The sequence below is a fragment of the Crassostrea angulata genome, chromosome 1, assembly GCF_025612915.1.
Source record: "Crassostrea angulata isolate pt1a10 chromosome 1, ASM2561291v2, whole genome shotgun sequence".
In the NCBI taxonomy this organism is placed as follows: domain Eukaryota; kingdom Metazoa; phylum Mollusca; class Bivalvia; order Ostreida; family Ostreidae; genus Magallana; species Magallana angulata.
In genome coordinates this window covers 31,553,937-31,575,840 of record NC_069111.1, presented here as the reverse complement: position 1 = coordinate 31,575,840, position 21,904 = coordinate 31,553,937, and the positions used below count along the sequence as shown (strand labels likewise).

Below are 21,904 nucleotides of genomic sequence, written 5' to 3'. Positions count from 1 at the left end.
AACTTCAGACAAAGATCAGTCATTTGTAACATGCATGTATTTTTATGACCTATTCTTCAAATCCACTTGCACTATTTTATTATAGGCAAATAACAGCTTTAAGGTGGTGCAGGACACCTGCATATTGTGATGCACATGTATACTTCCTATTGAGATAAACAATAAAGTATGTTGAATATTGATTAAATATTTACCCCCCAAATAATGTTACCTAACATTGAAGCGCAATGGGTTAGAGCGTTTACATGTCTGTAAGAGCATTGGGGTCCAAGGTGTATTTTTGGTAATTTACGAATTTTCATGGGGAGGGGGGGTCTGGACCCCTCACTCCCACCCCTTCTCTAAATCTGTGCACACGATGATGTTCATGTAGGCACACAGAAGCAAATCTAAAACCGGCAACCGCCACGGGGAGGGGCATAATTTAATTTTTAATTTTGTTTGTAATAATTATATAGACCATTATACTTCCTATGACATAAAATGTTAAGATTATTGATTAACTGAAAATTCACTGCAAACAGTTCTACCCCAAATTGCACATAAAGTGCTGCTCATGTCACGATGTGTATTATCATATGGACAGGGATCTCATCCTTCAGTTATGAAAATTATAATTTTTAAATGTATTACCGGAGTTTGCATGTAGCCTTCATTTTTAATTAAACTGGTACAAAACAGTGTTATCTAGGGGCAAACACATGGTGCGGGTATTACTGTCTAATGACAGCATCTAGTTTTAATATATTCCTATCTAAAAATTTGACCCTCCCCCAGTTGTTGCTCTACCCTACCCCCGGAGATCATGATTTGGTGAATTTGAATCTGCACTACCCAAAAGTGCTGCAATGCACACAAGTTACAGCTTTTCTGGATAATTGTCTTTTGAGAAGAAAATAGATTTTTCTCTGATTTCTATGTAAAAAAAAATTGACTCCTTCCCATTGTGGCCCCACCTTACCCCCAGGAATATTGATTTGAACAAACTCAAATCTACGCTACCTAAGGATGCTTCCACACAGGTTAAAGCTTTTCTGGCCAAATGGTTTTTGAGAATAATATTTTTAAAGGTTTGTCTCTATATTTTAACTAAGGACATTTATTGCTTTCTCTAGCTTAAATAAATTATTATATTTTTTGGAGTTCGTATCATATCATGCGTTTATTCTTTTCCGAGATCCACAGGGTTTTAACTTTTGACACAATCCGTGCAAAAAAAAAAAATTAAAAAGGAAAAAAAATCGTGTATATACTAAAATAGTCGTATTACGTATACCCTATGTACAAATTCTTTGGCACGTATTGGGTCAAAACCTTGTATTGAAGTTAATATGTTTTTAAATTTTTATATGCCGTAGAGTGTATGTAACTTGATATTTCATTGGATTAAAATGTGAAGTTGCAAGGAGCGCATCTCTAGTTATTCGCTAGAAAGCGCCGACGCATCATCGAGTTTTAGTTTTAGTAATGAGATCAGCCAAGGGTTTAAGTGGAGCGGAGTGGACCAAAAACCCTTGGCTATAGCGAAGATGCTTCACCTAAGGATGATTTGTGCCAAGTTTAGTTGAAATCGGTCCAGTGGTTTTGGAGAAGTCGAAAATGAAAAAAGTTTACAGACAGACAAAAAGTGATCAGATTAGCTAACTTTAATTTTCAGTTCAGGTAAGCTTACAAGTGATAAGAAATATGTTCGAATTTGGCGTTTATTGTAAAGTATACCGCTTTCGCGTCTCTGTATCATCGTTCAATGTAGATGTATTTATATGAGTTAATGTTAATATACATATAACAATCAAATTTGGTTTTCTTAAAATTAATTTTTAGGTATCAAATCACCAATATAGTCAAAAATAAAGCAAATGTATAATAACACTGAATTTATACAGCTCATGAAAAAAGCAGCAAAGACATGAAGTAAAAGGCACATAAAAGCGACAATATGTTTATATAAAAAATAAGATTGACTAACACAAATATATTAATAATTGTTGCCTTTGTGCAATGTTCACGAAATGAATCGATCTCGTTAAGAAAGTACGCTGAAATAAAAGAAATATGATGGAGTTTACATCTACTTCTTCGATGAATGATTAAGAAATAATTTAACAAAAGGTGGTTTAAAACAATTTTATTTCTTACTTACCATCCATTTTTATTTTCTAGCATATCTTTCTCGCCTATGATTCGAACCAAAAATTCTCCCTCGTGTCCTGAGGTGAGGCAGTATGGTACAACTACATAGCAACCGTCGTCAAGAGATTGCCTCGTTTTGATTTCTCTCGCCTCAAACTTTGATTCTACGTTTGACACAAACTGAAGCTTTGATAACAGTTTCTTCTCGCCATGTTCTGCGTTCTTACACTGTTAATACAAAACGATAATAAACTTTCAATGAGATGAACAAATGAAGCCTCATGACAGACATGAATGCTAGCAATTAAACAGCAAAACTCTATTTAACCGATTGAAAGAATTCTTCGTTCTAATTCATGTAAAACATACATAATTTACATTGCATAACGCACTTGCAACATTTAACCCATGACATACCCCCTTTTCTTGTTTTCTAGAGAAATAAAATCTTGATTGATTGTTTTCTGTTTAACTTCCCGCGGAAACTTTTCACTACTATTTGGATATTATCAGATGACTGTGACGGATATCAGGGACATTCATTTGTTAGTGTTCTTTATCGAGCTTATCTTAGTTAGGTTATAGCTCTCATCCAAAAGACCCACTGCTCCATTATTAGCGCTAGCGCATGAAGTAAATGGAATATCATCATTTTTACTTACATCTGCCTCAACAGAAAATTGAACTCACAACTCTTTGCATAAAGAACGAGCAATACCCCAACAATGCTTTAATCTTGATATGGCTCCCATAAATGGATTGAACTCTGGTGAAAAGCAACCGACAATCAGCGGTTTATATATTGGTGATATGTATACCCTGAACAGGCTAAATCCAAACTGCACCGGCATATTGTTGGAGTGTTCTATCCCGTGTCTGTAGTCTTGAAGCAGGGAGATCAGAATAAGATTCTTTTTTTGATATCTAGATCGAGGCTGCTTCTGTTCGTCATCTTTCCTAACAAGCGTTATTGGGATTCTTGGACACTTGCTTAGCAAATCCAGATTGGACGGTTGAATGCCACTCGTGCTTTCTGTACAAGATATTCAATTAAGGAAAGAAAGTTAATTTTTGTAAAAGTGTAGCATTTCAAAAAAGTGTTAATTTACATCCAAAGTTTCTTTGCTTCAAGGATGAGAAGCAGCAACTTTAGATAATTTATTGATTGTATGGAAAATAATAATTCATGGGTTTTTTTTTTAAGAAAAATAAAATGAAGCAGATACATGTTTATCTCTTTATACTCACTACACCAACATCCTCGCTGCTCTATAATCTGCTTCCAACCCCCTCGGGGTCTGAAAAAGTCTTTTCTTGTAGCGAGAAAGTTGCTCTGTGTCAGCTGGGATACCGAACCCGAGGACCCGTACTTTGAGTCGGTTTCCCCAGACGACATCGGCGCGCTGTGCGGCCGTGAGATAATCACCGATATGTCTGACGTGCTATTCGAGCTCTCCAGTTCAAAAGAAACTCGGGTATTGATCGAATTATAAATCTCTTCATGTGGTAATGACTGGTGCTTTCGGGAAGTGTACATTTGGCATTTTAGTTGTCCTTCTGTTGTGTGATCGTAAGATATACACCCCGGGTATGATATATGGGTAATGTTATCTGACGTCACTGTGGCGTCGCCGGTACTTCGACGTCGGCACGTGTCCATTTTTACAGTAAGATTCGATTCTGTCACTTTAATTTCGTTTACTTTTTTCTTAACCTTTTCACTAACATAGCTTCTCATTTTGCCATGATCTCTTGCTTTGAGGCTTGACGATCTACGTTCCGACATTCTCCTCTGAGAATGGAGAATATAAACAAGGTCGGGAACCTTCTCTGTCTTACACGTGTATGACCGCTCTAATCCGAACCCTTCCGGGTGGTATGGATCCGCCTCGCTACAAATAATTAGTCCGCCAAAATTACACTGAAAATCGTTGAGCGTCATCCAGTATTCGTTGTCTTCTTTGTTTTTAAGCGGCGAATATTGCTCGAAAAAATCTTTGCTGATATCTGCCCATGAGGTTGTGTCACTGAAATACAATCTTAGAGTTCGTATTAAATCAGATATTATATGTAAAATACACTGTAATATATAATTCATTAGGAACTGAAAATGTATTTTAATAATGTTTCGGTGACTTAAACGTAGCATTATAGTTTCTTTAAGTATGCCACCTTATAATAAATTTTTGGTACAAGTATCATCTCTCTCTCTCTCTCTCTCTCTCTCTCTCTCTCTCTCTCTCTCTCTCTCTCTCTCTCTCTCTCACCTGTTTGAGAACTTTCCATTCCATCTAGGTTCATTAGGAAAGAAACACCTCAGCCTCACAACCTCAACTTCCCTTCCGTCTACCAGTGGAAACTGGGGAATAAAAATATGTTAACTAAATATTGCATTTGTCACATAATCATAAGTTGAATGCAGTGAAAAAAGTATAAAATAGCCATAAATTATAGCAAACGTTTGCTGCAACTTAGCTAAGGCCGTTGATTATTAAAATAATTTATTTTTGATGTTTTTTAGAGAAAACTCAAACAAAAATGATATTGCCGCAATTAAGTCAGCTTGGCCTTCATATTAAATTTCCAATAAATCAAAGCATTACACGGTATATATTATAAAGTAAAGTAAAACATGTCAAGAACACAGCTAAAAATTTAATTTTCTCAAAAACAACAACAAATTGTGGAAAAAGAAATATTTTTTATGCAAGGTATTATTAAAATAAAATTTGGGCATGGTGTGTAACACATGCCACCTGTGATTAGGATCGAAGATACAACGACACATGGCAATCCCATTTTTATATAGGAAATTGAAAATTAAATCATGTCATTAAAAATATGCAGTTTGCTAAATTTCAGATTTTAAATAAAACCTTCGACACAGCCGTAACGATGTGCAGATATCTGATATTGTCTGAATCACTGGCTAGTTCTTCTTTCTATAAAAGAAATTGGAAAAATTGTTGTAAAGGAAAATCTTAATAAGTACATGTAATACAGGGATAAAAAGGAAACGTGATCAATATTTCATTCCAACAAAACTACTCCATTTATCCAAAGCATGGAGTACATGTCACAAGAAATCTGAGCTTTTTGATTACAGACCCCTTCAAAGTTGAATCCGGACCAGGTCAGCCTTTTCTCGTTTCGCCAGCAGACGACTAAGGACCGATTGACAACGGAGGTATACAGCGTGTAGAAAAACTGCTCCGGGGGGTTAACGTCGGGGGTGAAGTATTCACAGATGGCACCAGTAAGGTCGGTCAGGGCGTCCAGTATATCGCCGTATTCTATTGTCTCGTATGCTTTATTGAATCTGTGGAACCAGAGCATAAAATTAATGTAAATCAAAGATTTGCACCTTTAATGAAAGAAGGCTATATGTGCATTCTGTGTACTGTTATTTGGTAAATAAAACGTTCACAGCTTTCAACAACATTCCTCATATATCAATACTCAGACTGAATTGTCTGAATATGTCTATTCCCGAAATCATGCTCAAGTGTCACTCACAAATTGAACGTATACAAGTAATACTGATGAGGGAATACTTATATTTTTTCGGTGCAATTTTGTTTCTAATCGTTAATTGATTAAATACTGCAAAACGAGGATATAATCTCAGTTGCGACAACATCTCGACCTTTGAAAAATATATTTCTTTACCAATATATAATAATCAAATTAATTACTTGATACATATCTGGATTACCTAATAGTACACTCTGGTTATCAAATGTTATTCTCTTGCCAGATCTATTAAATATATAGTCTGACAAATTTGTCCAAAGACTCAAGATTAGTGGACATGGTAGAATAAATGCTTAAAAGTTTCAGGTTCCAACATACACATTGCACATAAGTTATTGTTTTTCATCTTAGAATATACAAAAATTTATTCATACCTAAAATTCTATGAATTATTCTGTAATTAAACCATACCAGTTCTGTATCTTTTATGATTAACTTAGAGTTGCGATATATGTGGCTGCAATTAAAATCTGGTTCAAGATTTAAGTCAACAGCCCATTTAGATTCACATATTGGCCTATGCTGTAGTTTTGAAATAAAAAAGTCATTAATGTTCTTGAGCCTTTTTTTATCTTTACACAGAATTTTTATAGATTCTAACTGGTGTGGTTTCACTACTAATTTATGTGAAAATTGCCTGATACTGGACCAGGGGCATATATTAGCCTTTTTTAAGCCTTCATATTTAGTAAATGGTAGCTTAACTATATACCCATGGGTACGGAAGCCCTTTGGTGCCACGTAGGAAAAATATTTTATCTGGCGGCCGCCAGATAATTATTTGGAGGCCGCCACTTATTATCTGGCGGCCGCCACATAATTTTCTGGCGGCCGCCATATAATTTTCTGGCGGCCGCCACATAATTATCTGGCGGCCGCCACATAATTATTTGGCGGCCGCCACATAATTATTTGGCGGCCGCCAGATAAAACCTGACTTCCTGATGCGCGTGCATGTTTTAATGGGAGCTTTTTAGGGAGTTGAGGAAACACTCTAATTTATTAGTTTTATTAATTAATTATTTCTGAAACTTGACATTAAAGATCAATTGCAGAGCTTAGGATTTTGAAAAACTGGTTGAGTTGAATGTATAGAAGACTTTGTTGTTAGAATCTAGAATGAATTTTATATTACTTTGTGCCTTGTATTATACATGTATGTTGTAAAACATGGTATTTTAGAGTTGATTCTGAACTTTTAAAACTGAACTTGACACCAGTTCAGGAAATCTTAACATTAAAAAACCTTAACTTGAGAGGAATTTTATGTAAACATGTTTAAGTAAAGGAACGCACTGCCTTCTATGTGTTTTAATTTTGGTACAAGAATTTACCAACGCAGATTAAAGCCAGCTTTATTGACCACGACAGCTAGTACATGCAATATTATCACGAGAGCAGATCCATCTATGACTTAATAAGGATAAATTAGGATAAGTGTGTACTAGCATTCGTGGCCATAAAAATGAAACTATTTAACTGACTGTGTTGTTAAACTCTTATTCCAAATCACATGAAAGGCAGTACAATAAAAAGACCGTGATCGGCCACATTCTCTCTGGGTAAATCAAAGTACTGAGAGCACTAAAAGGCGGGGTCTTGAAAGTTTGAATTTGTAATTGTTCACGTTTTCCTCCATTATGTTCCAAAATTCTGAGTTTGAATTAGTTGTTTTAATCTACATGTAGTATGCTAAAGTTCGGCTTTTTGCAATTGCCTGATAATTTGTCATAATTTTGCTAAATCCCGACCGGGACTGTTCTTCATAATTGTAGAAAATTGACACAACGGTACTGGCACTGTACCAGTTATCGGCTAAAATTTAATGTTTTCTTATCGTATTTTCTTATTTCGTGATATCTTTGGATAAAACTTGCCATATTTTAAATAATGAACTCCTTATTTATCAATCTGTTAGTTTATATCATTTTTTAGAACCGCAAACATCTTGTTTTGTGATTTTTATCAGGCCCCGAATTTGCCTAGTTTTTACGATCTACTGTATTGTTATCGGCTTCGTGATAATGACATAGTAAAATCCCTGTACATGTTGATTCTATACTCTGCTAAATGAAATTTGAATTATGTCCCTTGTGGGTCAGGCTAAAGTAGTCAAGGTTGTGATACATTATAAACAAAACTCATAAAATTATTCGTTTATTATCATACGGTCATTCACCAAATCGTACACTATTCAATACATAATTATGCAATCAGGCGTTCAACTGCGCTACGAATCTCTCGGAAATTAATGAATTCCTTTTGTTTATACATGTTATATGTATTGATATTATTTGTCAAATCAAAGAAGGGATATAATAACGTATCACAAAGAGGTAATATTCTATTTTTAACTTACATTGTATTACGTCATTTTCCCCACTGCTGAAAGTGCAAAGATCTAAAATCAGCGGTAAACAATGATCGTTTAAGCTCATGTATAAAACATATTCAAGAAAGTTTTCAAGCAAACATACTTTTCTTTATCCGAAAAAGACGACTGAATTAAAAAATCTTGGATTGTCCCCTGCTATAAACCCGAACTCTCAGTTTAGCCGATAACTGGTCTTAGCCGATAACTGGTACGGTACCAGTATATTATGTAAAATGAGACCCCAAGAAAAATTTTAAAAAACTACAACTAACCGGGAAAATCAAAACAACTATATTTAGGTATATAATTTAAATCGTTATATTTATTTATTTTGTGATCGCTAGACAAATCAACAATTTGAGATTTTTCGGAGTTTCCATAAACCTTGTATAACAGATACCGTCCGACTTATAGATTTTCCCTTTGATCACCCCCCCCCCCCCCCCCCGCCCCACGGATAAGGATTTTCATGGTTTATAGATGTTGTAAATTCATTCTTTTATTATTTGTCAATATTGTTTTGGGGAGTCTGCGCCCCCCCCCCCCCCTCCTTTTCAAAATCGATGCTACGTGTCTGTTATATATTGTACCGGTATTAGAAACAATATCTACATTGCTTCATATATTCGTGATTCTGTACCTCAGAAGCATTGGGAACATAGCCTTTCCTATTATGGCATTTGGATTAACGTATCCAACAGAAGCCGCAAGTGATGCTACCTTTTGTTTCAAAGGGCCAAAAATGGAAACGTCGAGGGGTTGCAGAATATGGGTTGTGTGTGGCAGCAAACCCATGACATGGACGTCGTTAGCCATTGCCTTTTTAAGAAGGGACAGTGAGATATGGGAATCGTGGTTGTCGAAGATGAGAAGAACTGGTCTTCTACTTCCGCAGTGCGGCAGAAAAATATTATTGAACCACAACTCGAAAATCTCGCCAACCAGCTTGGAGGAATCCCGTCCGTAAAATTCCTGTGGAGCAGACCTCCTTCAAAGATTATGCAAGTTGGAAGCACCGTGCCGTCAGCTGCGACACAAACATGCGCTGTACAATGCGAGTGTCCAAGATTTGACTGCTGGTACGCATGTGTGCCTTTACCAACCAAAACCTTCTTTCGACATTTTTCTTTACCTGTAATTGAGGGAAATTTTGTATTTTTTAATATCACATGTGTAAATACCGCTATTTCATCCACTCGGCAATACCAATTTAATTTCATTCGTCGGACTCACGCGCTCATATTTAAAGAAAACAAAATAAAGTAATATTTAAAAAATCACGTTAATTAATTGAAAATTCTATTTAATTTCCCCTTCCATGTTAAGTACTTGTTTTCATCTGATGTCCTACAAATATGAAATTAAATTGGTGTGACCCTAGTTTTTCTTTTTCTTTTAAATATATATTGTATAATTATCTTCAGTTCTTTAGTCCATGGAATTGTATTTTAATAGTCATGCAATATGAGTCAGCATTTTTAAAGTACCGCTGAATCCGCTTTCATCACAGTTGAATATCTGTGCAGGTTTGTCCTTAAGGCCCAAGTCTTCAACAGTTTTATTCAAAAGATTGAAGTACTGGTTCGTGACAGTCCAGTTGGACATTCTAGCTCTAGAATTATCTAGCACCTCGGGAACTCTTTCCGAAATGTCGGGATGTCTTTTGAAAAACCATTTTGAAGGACCATTTTCTAGGTTGAACAATGTTTTTCGTCCACTTTCTTTAACTATTGCAACCACGAACGACTAAATTGAATTAAAAAAAAAAACATTGAAGAAAATTTACTGGACTGATCCCTTCAAAATATTCAAAAGTAGAAATTGGTGTATAAAATAATGTATAATTTTAAGAAATCGTGTACTTACGTTTTAGCAACATAATTTTATGAATAAAAGAGAGACCTTCAATAGTTTTCTCGACACGGGGAAACCTCTTGTTCCCATATGTTTAATGTAATTTAATAGAGACACTTCTTCGTCCTCGGTAAGCATACGTGGTGGACCTGGCGTTGATCTCTCTATCTTGTTTTCTTCTTTTATGTGGTCAAACACAGTTGACGTAGGCACTTGGTATTCTCGAGCAGCCTGATAAGTATTTAACTTTTTTGTTCTTACATCACTCAGCCCGATGGAAGCATTCCTCTTGGTACTGGTGTCTTTTTCTTTTGTTCATGTTTCTCTTTTTTTTTTATACACAAATAAATATTAAAATATATGAATGCAACGTTATTTTACGGGGGCAATACAGATGGCGGAGAATTGGATATGGGACTTAATATATTTTTCTTATTTTTGTTTATATAATTATAATTTTAAAAAAAATATCTATTGTCTTTCATTACATTTAAAACAGTTTGATAACTGTGCATTTTATGCAGGTTCAAGTTAATTAAATAGAGTGGCATCCATGTACTGGTTTGTTGATTTTATCGATGCAATTAATTTTATGTTCTCTGCAAATTGTAATTTGAATTATGTCCCTTTGTGGGGTCAGACTAAAGGTCGTAAGGGTTATGACACATAAACAAAACTCTAAATAAAATTAATACTTTGGTATCATGCGGTAATACACAAAATCGTACTGAATATTCAAACATGGTTGTCGAATCAGGCGTTTAACTGCGATATGAATCTTTCATAATTCAGCGATTTCCTTTTGTTTGTATGCATCGATATTGCATGTCAAATCAAAGAAGGGATATATAACAACGTATTACAGAAGTCATAGTCTATTTTTTAACTTATTACGTCACTTCCCCCACTGCTGAAAGTGCAAAGATGTAAATCAACAGGTAAACAATGATCGTTTAAGCTAATGTTCACAGGATATTCAAGAAAGTTTTCAAGCAAACTTACGTTTCTTTATTCGGAGCAGACGACCAAATTAAAAAAATCTCGGATAGTCGCGCACTATAATCCCGAACTCTCAGTTTAGCCGATAACTGGTCTTAGTCGATAACTGGTACAATACCAGTACTACATGTAGATTGAAACAACTAATTCAAACTCATAATTTTTCGAACATAATGGAAGAAAACGTGAACAATCACAAATTCAAACTTCCAAGACCCCGCCTTTCAGTACTCTCAGTACTTTGATTTACCCAGAGAGACCGTGGCCGATCACGGTCTTTTTATTGTACTACCTTTCATGTGATTTGGAATAAGAGTTTAACAACACAGTCAGTTAAATAGTTTCATTTTTATGGCCACGAATGCTAGTACACACTTATCCTAGTTTATCCTTATTAAGTCATAGATGGATCTGCTCTCGTGATAATATTGCATGTACTAGCTGTCGTGGTCAATAAAGCTGGCTTTAATCTGCGTTGGTAAATTCTTGTACCAAAATTAAAACACATAGAAGGCTGTGCGTTCCTTTACTTATACATGTTTACATAAAATTCCTCTCAAGTTAAGGTTTTTTAATGTTAAGATTTCCTGAACTGGTGTCAAGTTCAGTTTTAAAAGTTCAGAATCAACTCTAGAATACCATTTTTTACAACATACATGTATAATACAAGGCACAAAGTAATATAAAATTCATTCTAGATTCTAACAACAAAGTCTTCTATACATTCAACTAGACCAGTTTTTCAAAATCCTAAGCTCTGCAATTGATATTTAATGTCAAGTTTCAGAAATTATTAATAAAACTAATAAATTAGAGTGTTTCCTCAACTCCCTAAAAAGCTCCCATTAAAACATGCGCGCGCATCAGGAAGTCAGTATTTATCTGGCGGCCGCCAAATAATTATGTGGCGGCCGCCAGATAATTATGTGGCGGCCGCCAGAAAATTACATGGCGGCCGCCAGAAAATTATGTGGCGGCCGCCAGATAATAAGTGGCGGCCGCCAAATAATTATCTGGCGGCCGCCAGATAAAATATTTTATCTACGTGGCACCAACGGGCTTCCGTACATGGGTTATTTGTTCATAACTAATAAAATTTCCCTGCTTATCCAGCAGATCATATAAAATATAAAAACCCTTTTCATATAAAGCCTTTAAAAAAATAAAATTACTTTGAACACTGATCTTCTTGTTAAATCACAAAGGTTCTAATAAGATATGATGTTCACATTTTGGCTCTATAGAATCTAAGAATTCAGCAAAGTAAAATAGAGTTTCTTTCCAAAATAGATTTGATGTTGAATTAGCTTTTTGTTTAGAATACTGTGATCCAAATTGTATGAGATGAGCAGTACTTCCGTATATCATAAAGTTGACTTGTATTAATTATAAATTAATCCATTTGAGCTTATTAACACAATATCATAAACCATGAACTATGTCAATAGCTTCGTGATGGAAAATATGGAAATTTAAGACCAATATCAATTATTTTCTATAGGTGTAAAATAATATTTCATCTGACAGAATATCTCCTGGTAATGAAAATAGCTCCAGTTTCACTTCATATAAATGAGTTGTTTATTGTTAATATGTATAGTTCATGGAAGGGAAGCATTTATCAGGATTTTTAGCATCATGTTTTTGTTGCTAGCTTCTCGTCAAACTTCAAAATGCAATTTTCTGTTCATGTATACCAATAAAGTAACATAGAATATGTCCTTAATTGTCGCTCATGAGATCCTTTTTCTCTGACAAGGATGGGAGTGTGGGGGGGGGGGGGGTACGGTGATGACCCCCTAAAACTTTTTCTCGCAGCAGGATTTTTTTTACATTTAAAAAATTGAATGTTCATGGAGCTGTCCTATACTTTTCTGGGAGTATATAATACGTGGAAGTAAAATGGAATTGAACGCCGAAAATTTAAGCTAAAGGAATACCCCCCCCCCCAACCCAGATTTTCCTAAATTTGAGGATTGACTTTCAAAAACGAGGCTAGGTGCCTGCTTTTTCTGCTGTTTTGTAGATATTATGTACATGTATATAAAAAAGCCATCTCCAGATTTTCCAATATGCCAAAGCTAATAACAGCATTAAAAGATGTTAAATTTTCATGCAAGTAGAGTCGCGAAGTACTAATAATTGCTTGGACAACATTATATATAATAATGATACTTCTGTTTATATTTTAAGTTGTACCATTGATTTTCATTAAATATATTTTCAATCCCAACAGATAATGAATTAAACTTTACACTCTTTAGTTATAAATATATTTCAACGTTTAAGAAAATAACGGTTTGTAAAGCACAGAGAAAAGCCCGATAAGTTGCAATGAATACGAATGAATAGAACTGACTTGGCGTACGCCTTTTCCAGCAGCGCTCCCCAGAACTCCGGGGGTTCCCCCAGTGCGTTACAGTACATAAGCTTGTCGTCCAACACCGGGAGATGGTCGTCCACCGTGGTTTCCACCCACTGACCGAACCGCCAGATGTTGAACCGGAAGGCACCTGCAAGGCGCCCGTGAAATGTTGTCATGGTAACACATTAAAATTGCTGCATTAAGGAAATCTATACAAAACTTATAGAGTTGATGACGTAAACTTAAATATAATGTAAATCAATAATTATGGAATTCACCCAAATAACACTCCCATCCTATAATTGACCTTTCAAAATGTTTTCAGGTATCTATAGCTAGACACATGGACATACACTATTAAAAGATAACTGGAGAACGAAATATATTATTAGATATGAAATGATATACATTGTAAATCCAGGTTATTTGGTCAACGTGCATCGAACTTTTCATTTATTTACATGAATTTTAGAAAGGAATAATATCTATACATAGAGTGAAGGTTTTTTGGCTCGGGTTTCAACAAACAAAATTGCAAGAACTGTGATGTTTGGCGTTTTTCAATCAATAAACTCGGTTGTAACATGACCGTCTATAACTGTTTAAAGCAGACACGGACTAAAAGCGAGTGAACATACATAATATCAACTAACAGCCAGCTGTATAATTATTTTCAGAAATCAAAAACAAACCTTCGATAATTTTTAATTCTAAATGGATAAGATAAAACATGGTTTTGCAGACAACAATTACAAAAGACGTAATGAAACCCCATATGGCGTTCACGTTATTTTTGCAATTACTGGTACATTTTGGATATCAACAGATTTGCAATCGATCGTATTTCTTTAATGAAGAATTAACAAGTCTACACAGAATTACATGTAGGAACTACTGAAGCTGCCAGATTGTGTGTCTGTTAGAATATGGAGATGCGTGTAAAATAGCTTTATTAAACCTTTACACAATTTCACCACCAAAACAAAATCCCATACCAATGTAGTCTTCCTCGAAGTTCTGTTCACATTTCCTGTACCCAGGAATGACTTTTTCCATGAAGCGGACAGCCAGAGATAGCACTTGAACTGCCGCCTGAATCCATCCTCTCTTTTTAAAGTGTTTCCATGGAAACGGTACATTCCAAACTCCACAAACGCCTGCAAAGGCTCCAGTTGGATATATTTCCTGCAAAACAAAAATTATAAGAATTTAATTGTATTCCATACATCAGATGTGTCGATTGTGTTATAAAAATTATAACATTTGTTTAGATTTAAAAGCTCTGTTATCATACGTAGCAGTTCAACTTCATTGATGAGTAAAATTAAAGTCATTTAAGCACCAGGAAGAAAGATTCGGCTCAGAATTGAGATAACAGATGGTCTTCAGCGTGTTACATAATAGGTAACGATTGAATATCTAATCCCAATGTCGGACGATCTCTTCTGACTTGAAGAAAAGGAGTGATTCCTTATGCAAAACAGCAAAAGTACTCACAGATAGAAAGTTACTAGTGCTTGACGAATTAGTGCAGCATTTTTATTTAAATTGTTCTCACACTGGTTTAAGATAAGATAAGAATACATATATAGGAATACATCATCGGAACCCACGGGTTTTCTTTCCGTTACACTGCTTTCAAAGGATAGAAAACCCGTGGGTTCCAACGATGATAGGAATACAGTGTTTGAAACTGATGAAAAGAATATACATTTTGTGACCGAATACTTATTGCACGTGTCTGTAGATATTAATGTAAGTATAATCGGTATGAAAGATACATGTTCGGAATTACAAATTGTCATAATTTCTATAAGAATGAAACATTCTACTTACTTCCAAAAAAAAAAAATTAAATATAAATAGTTCAATTTACAGAATCATAACCATAATTACAATTATAACCGTTTTAAATCTAATTGCATGCTTTTATAACCTGATTGGGAACTTTGGGAGAGGTTGAGTAATATACCGGTATTATCAGGTGATAAATGAATAAAAAAATTCATCAAACACGTACATAGTACATGCATTTGACATATTATACCTACAAGGGGTCTGGCGAATTTCGTCCTTTCGTATCTATCATCTCCTATGTACACGTATGTGAGTGACGAAAGATCCGGCGGAAATGACGGATCTATGAACAGTTCCGGTTTGCCGCGTTGACGTTTCATCAGTATCGTCTGCTTCAATTTATCATAGTTTTGGTAAGGAACTTCGGTGTTGTGTCGATTGCCCGCCATGAATTTTGATAACGCCTGCTTAATAAAAACAAACCCGGTATCAAAGATGACAAATTCGCAAACTAATATTGTATTTCGTCAATGTATTTTCATCCATATATAAATCGATACCTGAAATAGGATTTTATATATATAACGACTAGCAATAAGTGTGTTGCTTTGTCTTCCCTTAGTGGTTTGATTGAGCTCGAGATTGCGATAAACACAGTGCGCAGAGTTTTGATCCAATTTAATCTATCTTTCATATTGTACACGACTTTGGTTGTACTTACGTGTGATAACTGATCATTAAATCGCAAAATGTACACATGTAGCCTCAAGAATAAAACCGAACAATTCCTGGCTAAATCCAACATGTATTTTGTTCATCCACATACATGTACACACTTTTATTCTAAGATATAATTTAATTCAGAGAACAATGCAATCTTAAAAGATTTTAAAACAACGCTCAACGCATCATTTGCTTCAAAAGTCTTCCTGCTATCTGCCGTAAGCTTCTTGAACGTCGCGCATAAACTAATTACACTAAAATATATTGACTACTAGAATGATATACCAATGATAATTGATGATTTATATGTTTTATAAGTAAAGACGTCACGGTATCATATAATGAAAGTAAATCTCCCTGAAATGTTTTGAGTATAATAAATTGGTCAATGAAAATGTTCTTAATTATGGCATTTGTGTTGTCGTTGAAAGGCACATTTATAAGAAAACTTCAGTTTACATCCGCTTTCTGACCGATGTGCAATTTATTTCACTATTTTCATGAATAATTCTTGTTTTTAACCAAACAATGAATAACGAAATTCTTTATTGTTTTATGTAAAAATAAAAAAAAATATCAAGTTATGAAGTTATGAAAATTTGCCGTTGTTGATAGATTAAAATAATTCGATAGAAGAAATTCCCTTTACAAACGTTTGAAGGAGCCAATCAGAAAAGAACATGATTTATTCATAAGAACAAGGAAATGCAGCGAGTAGACTTTGGGTCAGTAAGCGTCTATGAGCCTGTCAGCCATGAATTAGGTGAGGGATTTTTTGTATCCTTTTTAAGAGTTATAATGTGAATGCAATGTTGACCAGTAAACATGTTTCTTTCAACTTTGTGATATCACTCGACATGTACTTACAAAAATGCTTATTTTTAAATGCAGAACTACAATAAAAACTACCTGTATGCTAACTGTGATATACTGGATAAATAAAAGATATTAAAATTATAGAATTTCAACGAGGGGAAACTACTTTTTTAAAAATACTTAGTAATCATTTTAAAGTTGAGGGGGAGCAGACACACCTCCTCCTCTTCCTTCTCTGACTGTCTATAACACCTCTCTCTCTCTCTCTCTCTCTCTCTCTCTCTCTCTCTCTCTCTCTCTCTCTCTCTCTCATAAATACACATGTATGTATTATTTAAAATTGTTTGGATTTTTCTTGTGTGATTTAAGAAAAGGTAAATATCGCATTTGGTGTTAATTTAGTTGTACTCTTAAACTCTTAATTGATATATCAAGAGTTCTTACGTAATTTTCCAATATGGACAATATATAGAGAGAATATCAAGATCTTATTTCTGTTCCTGTTGATGTCGATGTTATTGTTATGGCACTCTTAAAATCCTTGATTTGTTGATAATGTTAACAAATACGCTCTTTGATTTATTGCATGAAGTAAATACTCTCAGTGCGAAAATCTTGTCATTTGAAAACGAAAACAAATTACGTCTACATTGAACAAGCTCCTTCTGCAAATACACACACGCCGTTAATTAGATTTATTTCATAATTTCGACTGATTTTTTTTTTAAATAAAAATTTCAATTTTGAAAATACATCATTATATATGAAATGTTTATTAAAACGTCGGCAATAATTGATTATTACTACATGAAAGCGACTGAAGGAAAATAAAGTTAATACAAACACTTCGTTAACGAAACGTTGCATCTATAATGGTTAAAATCAAAAGTAACGAAAGTTAGCGGAATCTGTAAGAAAATGCTCTACCTTCTAATTAGAACCATTTAAACAAGGCCTTGGACTTTCAGTAGGGAGTAGCTATCTATTTCTTGCGTCAAAACAAGTTAAGAATGACGCGGTTTCAAGCGATTGCGTAGTCTTCGCTCAAAAGTCAGACAAATCTTGTTGATTTCAGAGAGCCGTGGCTGACAATGAAATAGACAGACCTACGTCACATTGCTGTTTAACACAACTACCTAGAGTCCAAGCTCTTGTTAAAATGGTTCTAATCCAGGCATTATAACTGTTCAGAAATCAGAATAGGGGGACTAGTATGCCTATGACTCCAACTTCTCAATCTTTCAAGGTAAATTTAGGAACAATTATCTTTACTGCTAGAAAAAGTGAGGGGGGGGGGCTGAACCCTCTATGATGCTATGTTCATAATGGTTAGGTCTAACTTTGCAAAAAAAGTGGGGGGGGGGGGCTAAGCCCCTCCTAGCGCCCCCCCCCCCCCGGTTCCGACGCCTATGCCAAATAGTCCTTAGGCTGAAATCGTATGTTACAGTTTCTACATTACAAGCAAATGCATGAATGATGTACTAGATTAATCAAAGTGAATGTGTGAAATAACTAGAAAAGCATGTGAAATTCATACACATTTCTACGTGAACTTAACTGAAGTTGTTTTTCAGTAGGTTACTTCTGGTTTGACGGGCGACCTGCTCACGACAAAAAATCGTCAACTGTCGTGTTAAGGACGGGATTACTGACACACCAGATTAAGAGGGAAAAAAATCACGCCATATATCTTTTTGGGATGATGGTCTGTATTTATCAGGAGCTGAGTGCAGTACTTTATATGGCCTTCATTAGTGTGGCATTGTGGGTAATCATTTGTGTTGAGAACAATACATTAGCTAATGAACAGTTCACCTATATATTTAAGGTTTTTTTTTAAAACATATCAAGCTAACCCATGAAACTAAAAATACAAGTTAATATAAAATGTCTCTTTCATGAATCTTATATGTATAACACACTGGCGTCGGAAGCATATTGAAAGTGGGGGGGGGGGGCTAGACTAATCCTCAGAAATATTGAGAAAAAAGTAATTCCCAAAATCATGGAAATCCTAATCCGGGGGGGGGGGGGGGGGGGGGGAGGTATACCTATCTTCCAAAAGAAAAAAAACTTACTTTATACCCTAATTTTTTTTTTCAAAATCATGAAATTCATAATCCGTATGCTTCTGAATCCAACTTCTCAATCTTTCAAGGTAAATTTAGGAACAATAATCTTTCCTGCGAGAAAAAGTGGGGGGGGGGGGGGGGGGCTAAACCCTCTATCATGCTATATTTCTAATGGTTAGGTATAACTTTGCAAAAACGTGGGGGGGCTAAGCCCCCCCCCCCCCCCTAGCCCCCCCCCCCCCCCCCCCCCCCCCGGTTTCGACGCCTATGTAACACATTCGCCTTTGATAACATTCATCACTTATCATCTCTGTTAAGGCTATAACTAGCATGTCACACCAGGTTGCGTCCGCGTCCCCATTTATAGAGTTTCCACGGCTTTGTAAAATTTCTGTATTCGCAGTAGGATGTCATGGTAAAATTAAAAAGAATGTAGAATTTTTCATGAATTTTTACAAGAAATAAATGCCACGACGTCCGGAATGCGATTGAGGCGTTTCACCGGATTGATTGCATTCCTGGCTGCGCTCTTGCTGACTGCCCATGACGTGCTTGTAGAATTTTCATATCGCGTTCACTGCGTGTTAAATGCGTTGAATGCGTGCCCAAGACATTCTTGTGACGCAGTGACATCCCAAAGGACTCCAGGAGGTCGTTTCTACACGTACATGTAGTACGTGCTTAGCTGAACGCAGACCCAAGGCGCGTAGTTTGTGCATGTGCTCAAAGTACGCTTCTCGGTTACCTTACCGCGTCAAATGAAGATGCCGCTGCTTTGCTGCGCCGTTGTAGGAGATTCTACATACTGCGCTCAATTTACATTTTTGCATTTTTCATGGAGGCAACAGGACCTATGAACGCAGTCCCGGTGTGACAGGAGTTTAAGTACAAACCGCGAAGAGGTGTGACAGTGTATATGTAATATACAATAATTATAGTAATTAATATAAGTTACTTATAAATCTTCCGTATATTTGAAACTCGATGAAAATGTAAAATTCGCCCCTGTTTTACTTTCGCTTCTTTAAGCTTGGTTGTTAGTGGATCAGTTTATTTATTTAACTGTATTTTAAAAAGTGTTTATGTCTGATGAATTCAAGACGGGGCGAAATCTTGTGCAAATGTAGAAGGGCGAAAATCAAACATGGGCCGAAAATAACCCGGTAAACGGTAAAGCATTAACTCTTTTACTGGACTAAAAAAATACTATCAATTAATATATCAAGTCTCTTTTTTAATAAGATATAAATCTAGTAAAATGAAGGCATGCATCTCCTACACTTCACAAAATATTATTCTGAATGACAAATTAGTTTTATCTCATCATTTCGTTATTTTTTGTTGTTGCCTGATTGCATAAGTTGCGTTGGGTTTTTGGCTGTCATTTAACATGTGGTAAGAGAATGATTTTATATCCGTAAAAATTGCGACATCGCTAGTTATAGCATTAAAGGCATTGTTATATAAAATGTTGTTCCAAGGCACACACGTCAAACTTATCGAATACCGTATGCAGTTGTACCATTACCATCACCCTCATGAAGATTTGTGTAAGAATCTAGACCCCCCCCCCCCCACACTTTGAATTTCCATTGGATCTAGCAAATGCATGTTCAAAACGAATCAAAGGATTCTACCTTACAGCGTCGTAGAAATTGGCGAAGGAGGGGTCCATTTTTGTATTTGTTGTACCCATATATATGCCAACGAGAATATTTTCTGTATACCCATCAAAGATTTTGAATGCAGCTCTCGCCCATTTATAGGAAGCCTTTCTTAATTTTCACCCCCTTTATTTTGAGAGCGGTGCAATATTTAAAACGTTTGTAATGTGAACTTCAGTTATTAAATAAAGGGAAGCACAGTCATATCCGTTAATAAAGTTGTTTTGATCAATACCATTACGAAAATACCACCTTTTCTTCTGCATCTTCACTGCTAATTATCAGCTGGGTTGTAATTTTGCTGCTAGCATTTAGATGTCACTGTATATAGGGTATTCATTTAATGAGATCGGATATTTATCTACACCTATTTACATTGTACATACTGGCCTAACTGTAACAGACCAGACCAGTGTTTTGGGGGCGGGGATGATAATCGTTTTTTAACGGTTGAGGGGGGGGGGTGTATAAATGCGATACATCATGCCTGCAATGATAGTAACCGTGTATTTATTTATTTATTGAAATATATTTTAATTTTCCATGAAAATATTTGTCTTTTCTACTCGTTCAGATTGGATCTATTATATGATAGGCCTAGTTTCTAATCCTGAAAACGATGGAAACTGCAATTTTTAAAATCAGAATTTATTAAAAGGTTAAAATCACCATTTTAGAGCTGTTCAATGTTACAAAAAAAAAATAATCAGGAAACAGAAGGAATAAACTAGATATCGCACTTTAGCACATGTTACTGAACTGTATTTTTTAAACCACATTGATAAATGTAGCGGAAATAATATCTCTTTTTCCACATATTTTTTAATATAATGATGGTATCCATGGCTATGAGCAGAGATAATTTCTAACGAAGAAAACCGGGAATACCAGTCTCCAGTATTCTGTATTAAGCCTCTCCCTATCACACTGATAACAATTGCGTTTATATAATATCGATTTAGATTTTACTTTGAAATTTATTGTTCTAATCACTTACCTTGACGAAAATATAACGAAGAGCGGAATAGATGAAAAGCGTCTTCCAAAATCTCTACGGAGGGGGGCAGTTGAAGGACAGCTTTATCATAGGTAACCCCCGGGGTGGACACGGAAAAAAAAGAGACAAAACCTAAAAGATTTCTCCCCGTAAATCCACCGTAAAACTGGGAGCAAACCTGATGGCGCACTATTATCGCGTTCAAAGAATGGTTTTTCTCTCGCGACAGCTGTTCAGAGTTGGCTGCTAGATCAATATTTCACCTGTGCGACAGGTAGGGTAGGTGTAAGATCTAGTGTTCATAGTCTTGGTAATAGGTGTGTAATACAAGCGCTGATCCCTGGGTTTTTTTTTTTTGGTTTTTTTTTATCCAAACACCTATGTATATATTCCTGGTATAATTTACACTTTGCCATATCAAATTCAGAAAACAGTAAGCTTAACTACAGCGTATTGATTTCTTCCTTCCAAATGTCTTGGCTTTTTTTTCATATATATAATTTTTTACGATGATTGCGATTTTCTTTTTTATTTTGTTGTACTAAAAGAAAGGGTTGAAAGTCTAATATTGAAACT

At 35.4% G+C, this 21,904-nt stretch overlaps 1 protein-coding gene and 1 pseudogene across 5 annotated transcripts; both read right to left on the bottom strand.

Annotated features, from left to right (window-relative positions):
- Nucleotides 1–1,846: 1,846 nt before the first annotated feature.
- Nucleotides 1,847–21,534, bottom strand: LOC128157635 (uncharacterized). 5 transcript variants are annotated; one of them, XM_052820240.1, is made up of 11 exons: nt 21,329–21,534; nt 15,311–15,523; nt 14,255–14,444; nt 13,254–13,407; nt 5,242–5,452; nt 5,010–5,075; nt 4,401–4,492; nt 3,382–4,172; nt 2,952–3,166; nt 2,144–2,361; nt 1,847–2,039 (listed from the first exon to the last, which is right to left on the bottom strand). In XM_052820240.1, exons 2-11 carry the CDS (start codon nt 15,503–15,505, stop codon nt 2,027–2,029), a joined length of 2,145 nt encoding a protein of 714 aa, XP_052676200.1. In that variant the 5' UTR covers nt 15,506–15,523; nt 21,329–21,534; the 3' UTR covers nt 1,847–2,026. The 5 variants fall into 5 exon arrangements, with proteins under 5 accessions (XP_052676200.1, XP_052676422.1, XP_052676274.1 ...); XM_052820462.1 differs by having other exon boundaries at nt 3,382–4,160; XM_052820314.1 differs by having other exon boundaries at nt 15,311–15,520.
- LOC128157933 (uncharacterized) lies at nt 8,626–10,283 on the bottom strand (annotated as a pseudogene).
- Nucleotides 21,535–21,904: the final 370 nt, after the last annotated feature.

Bases quoted from the DNA above. Each gene is read 5' to 3' on its own strand.
- LOC128157635 (XM_052820240.1), bottom strand. From the start codon at position 15,505: ATGGCGGGCAATCGACACAACACCGAAGTTCCTTACCAAAACTATGAT. The intron at 14,445-15,310 runs GTAGGTATAATA...TTTGTTTTGCAG, and splicing joins CGAAATTCGCCAGACCCCTT to GAAATATATCCAACTGGAGC. The intron at 5,453-13,253 runs GTCAGTTCTATT...CTGGTTCCACAG, and splicing joins CTGGAAAAGGCGTACGCCAA to ATTCAATAAAGCATACGAGA.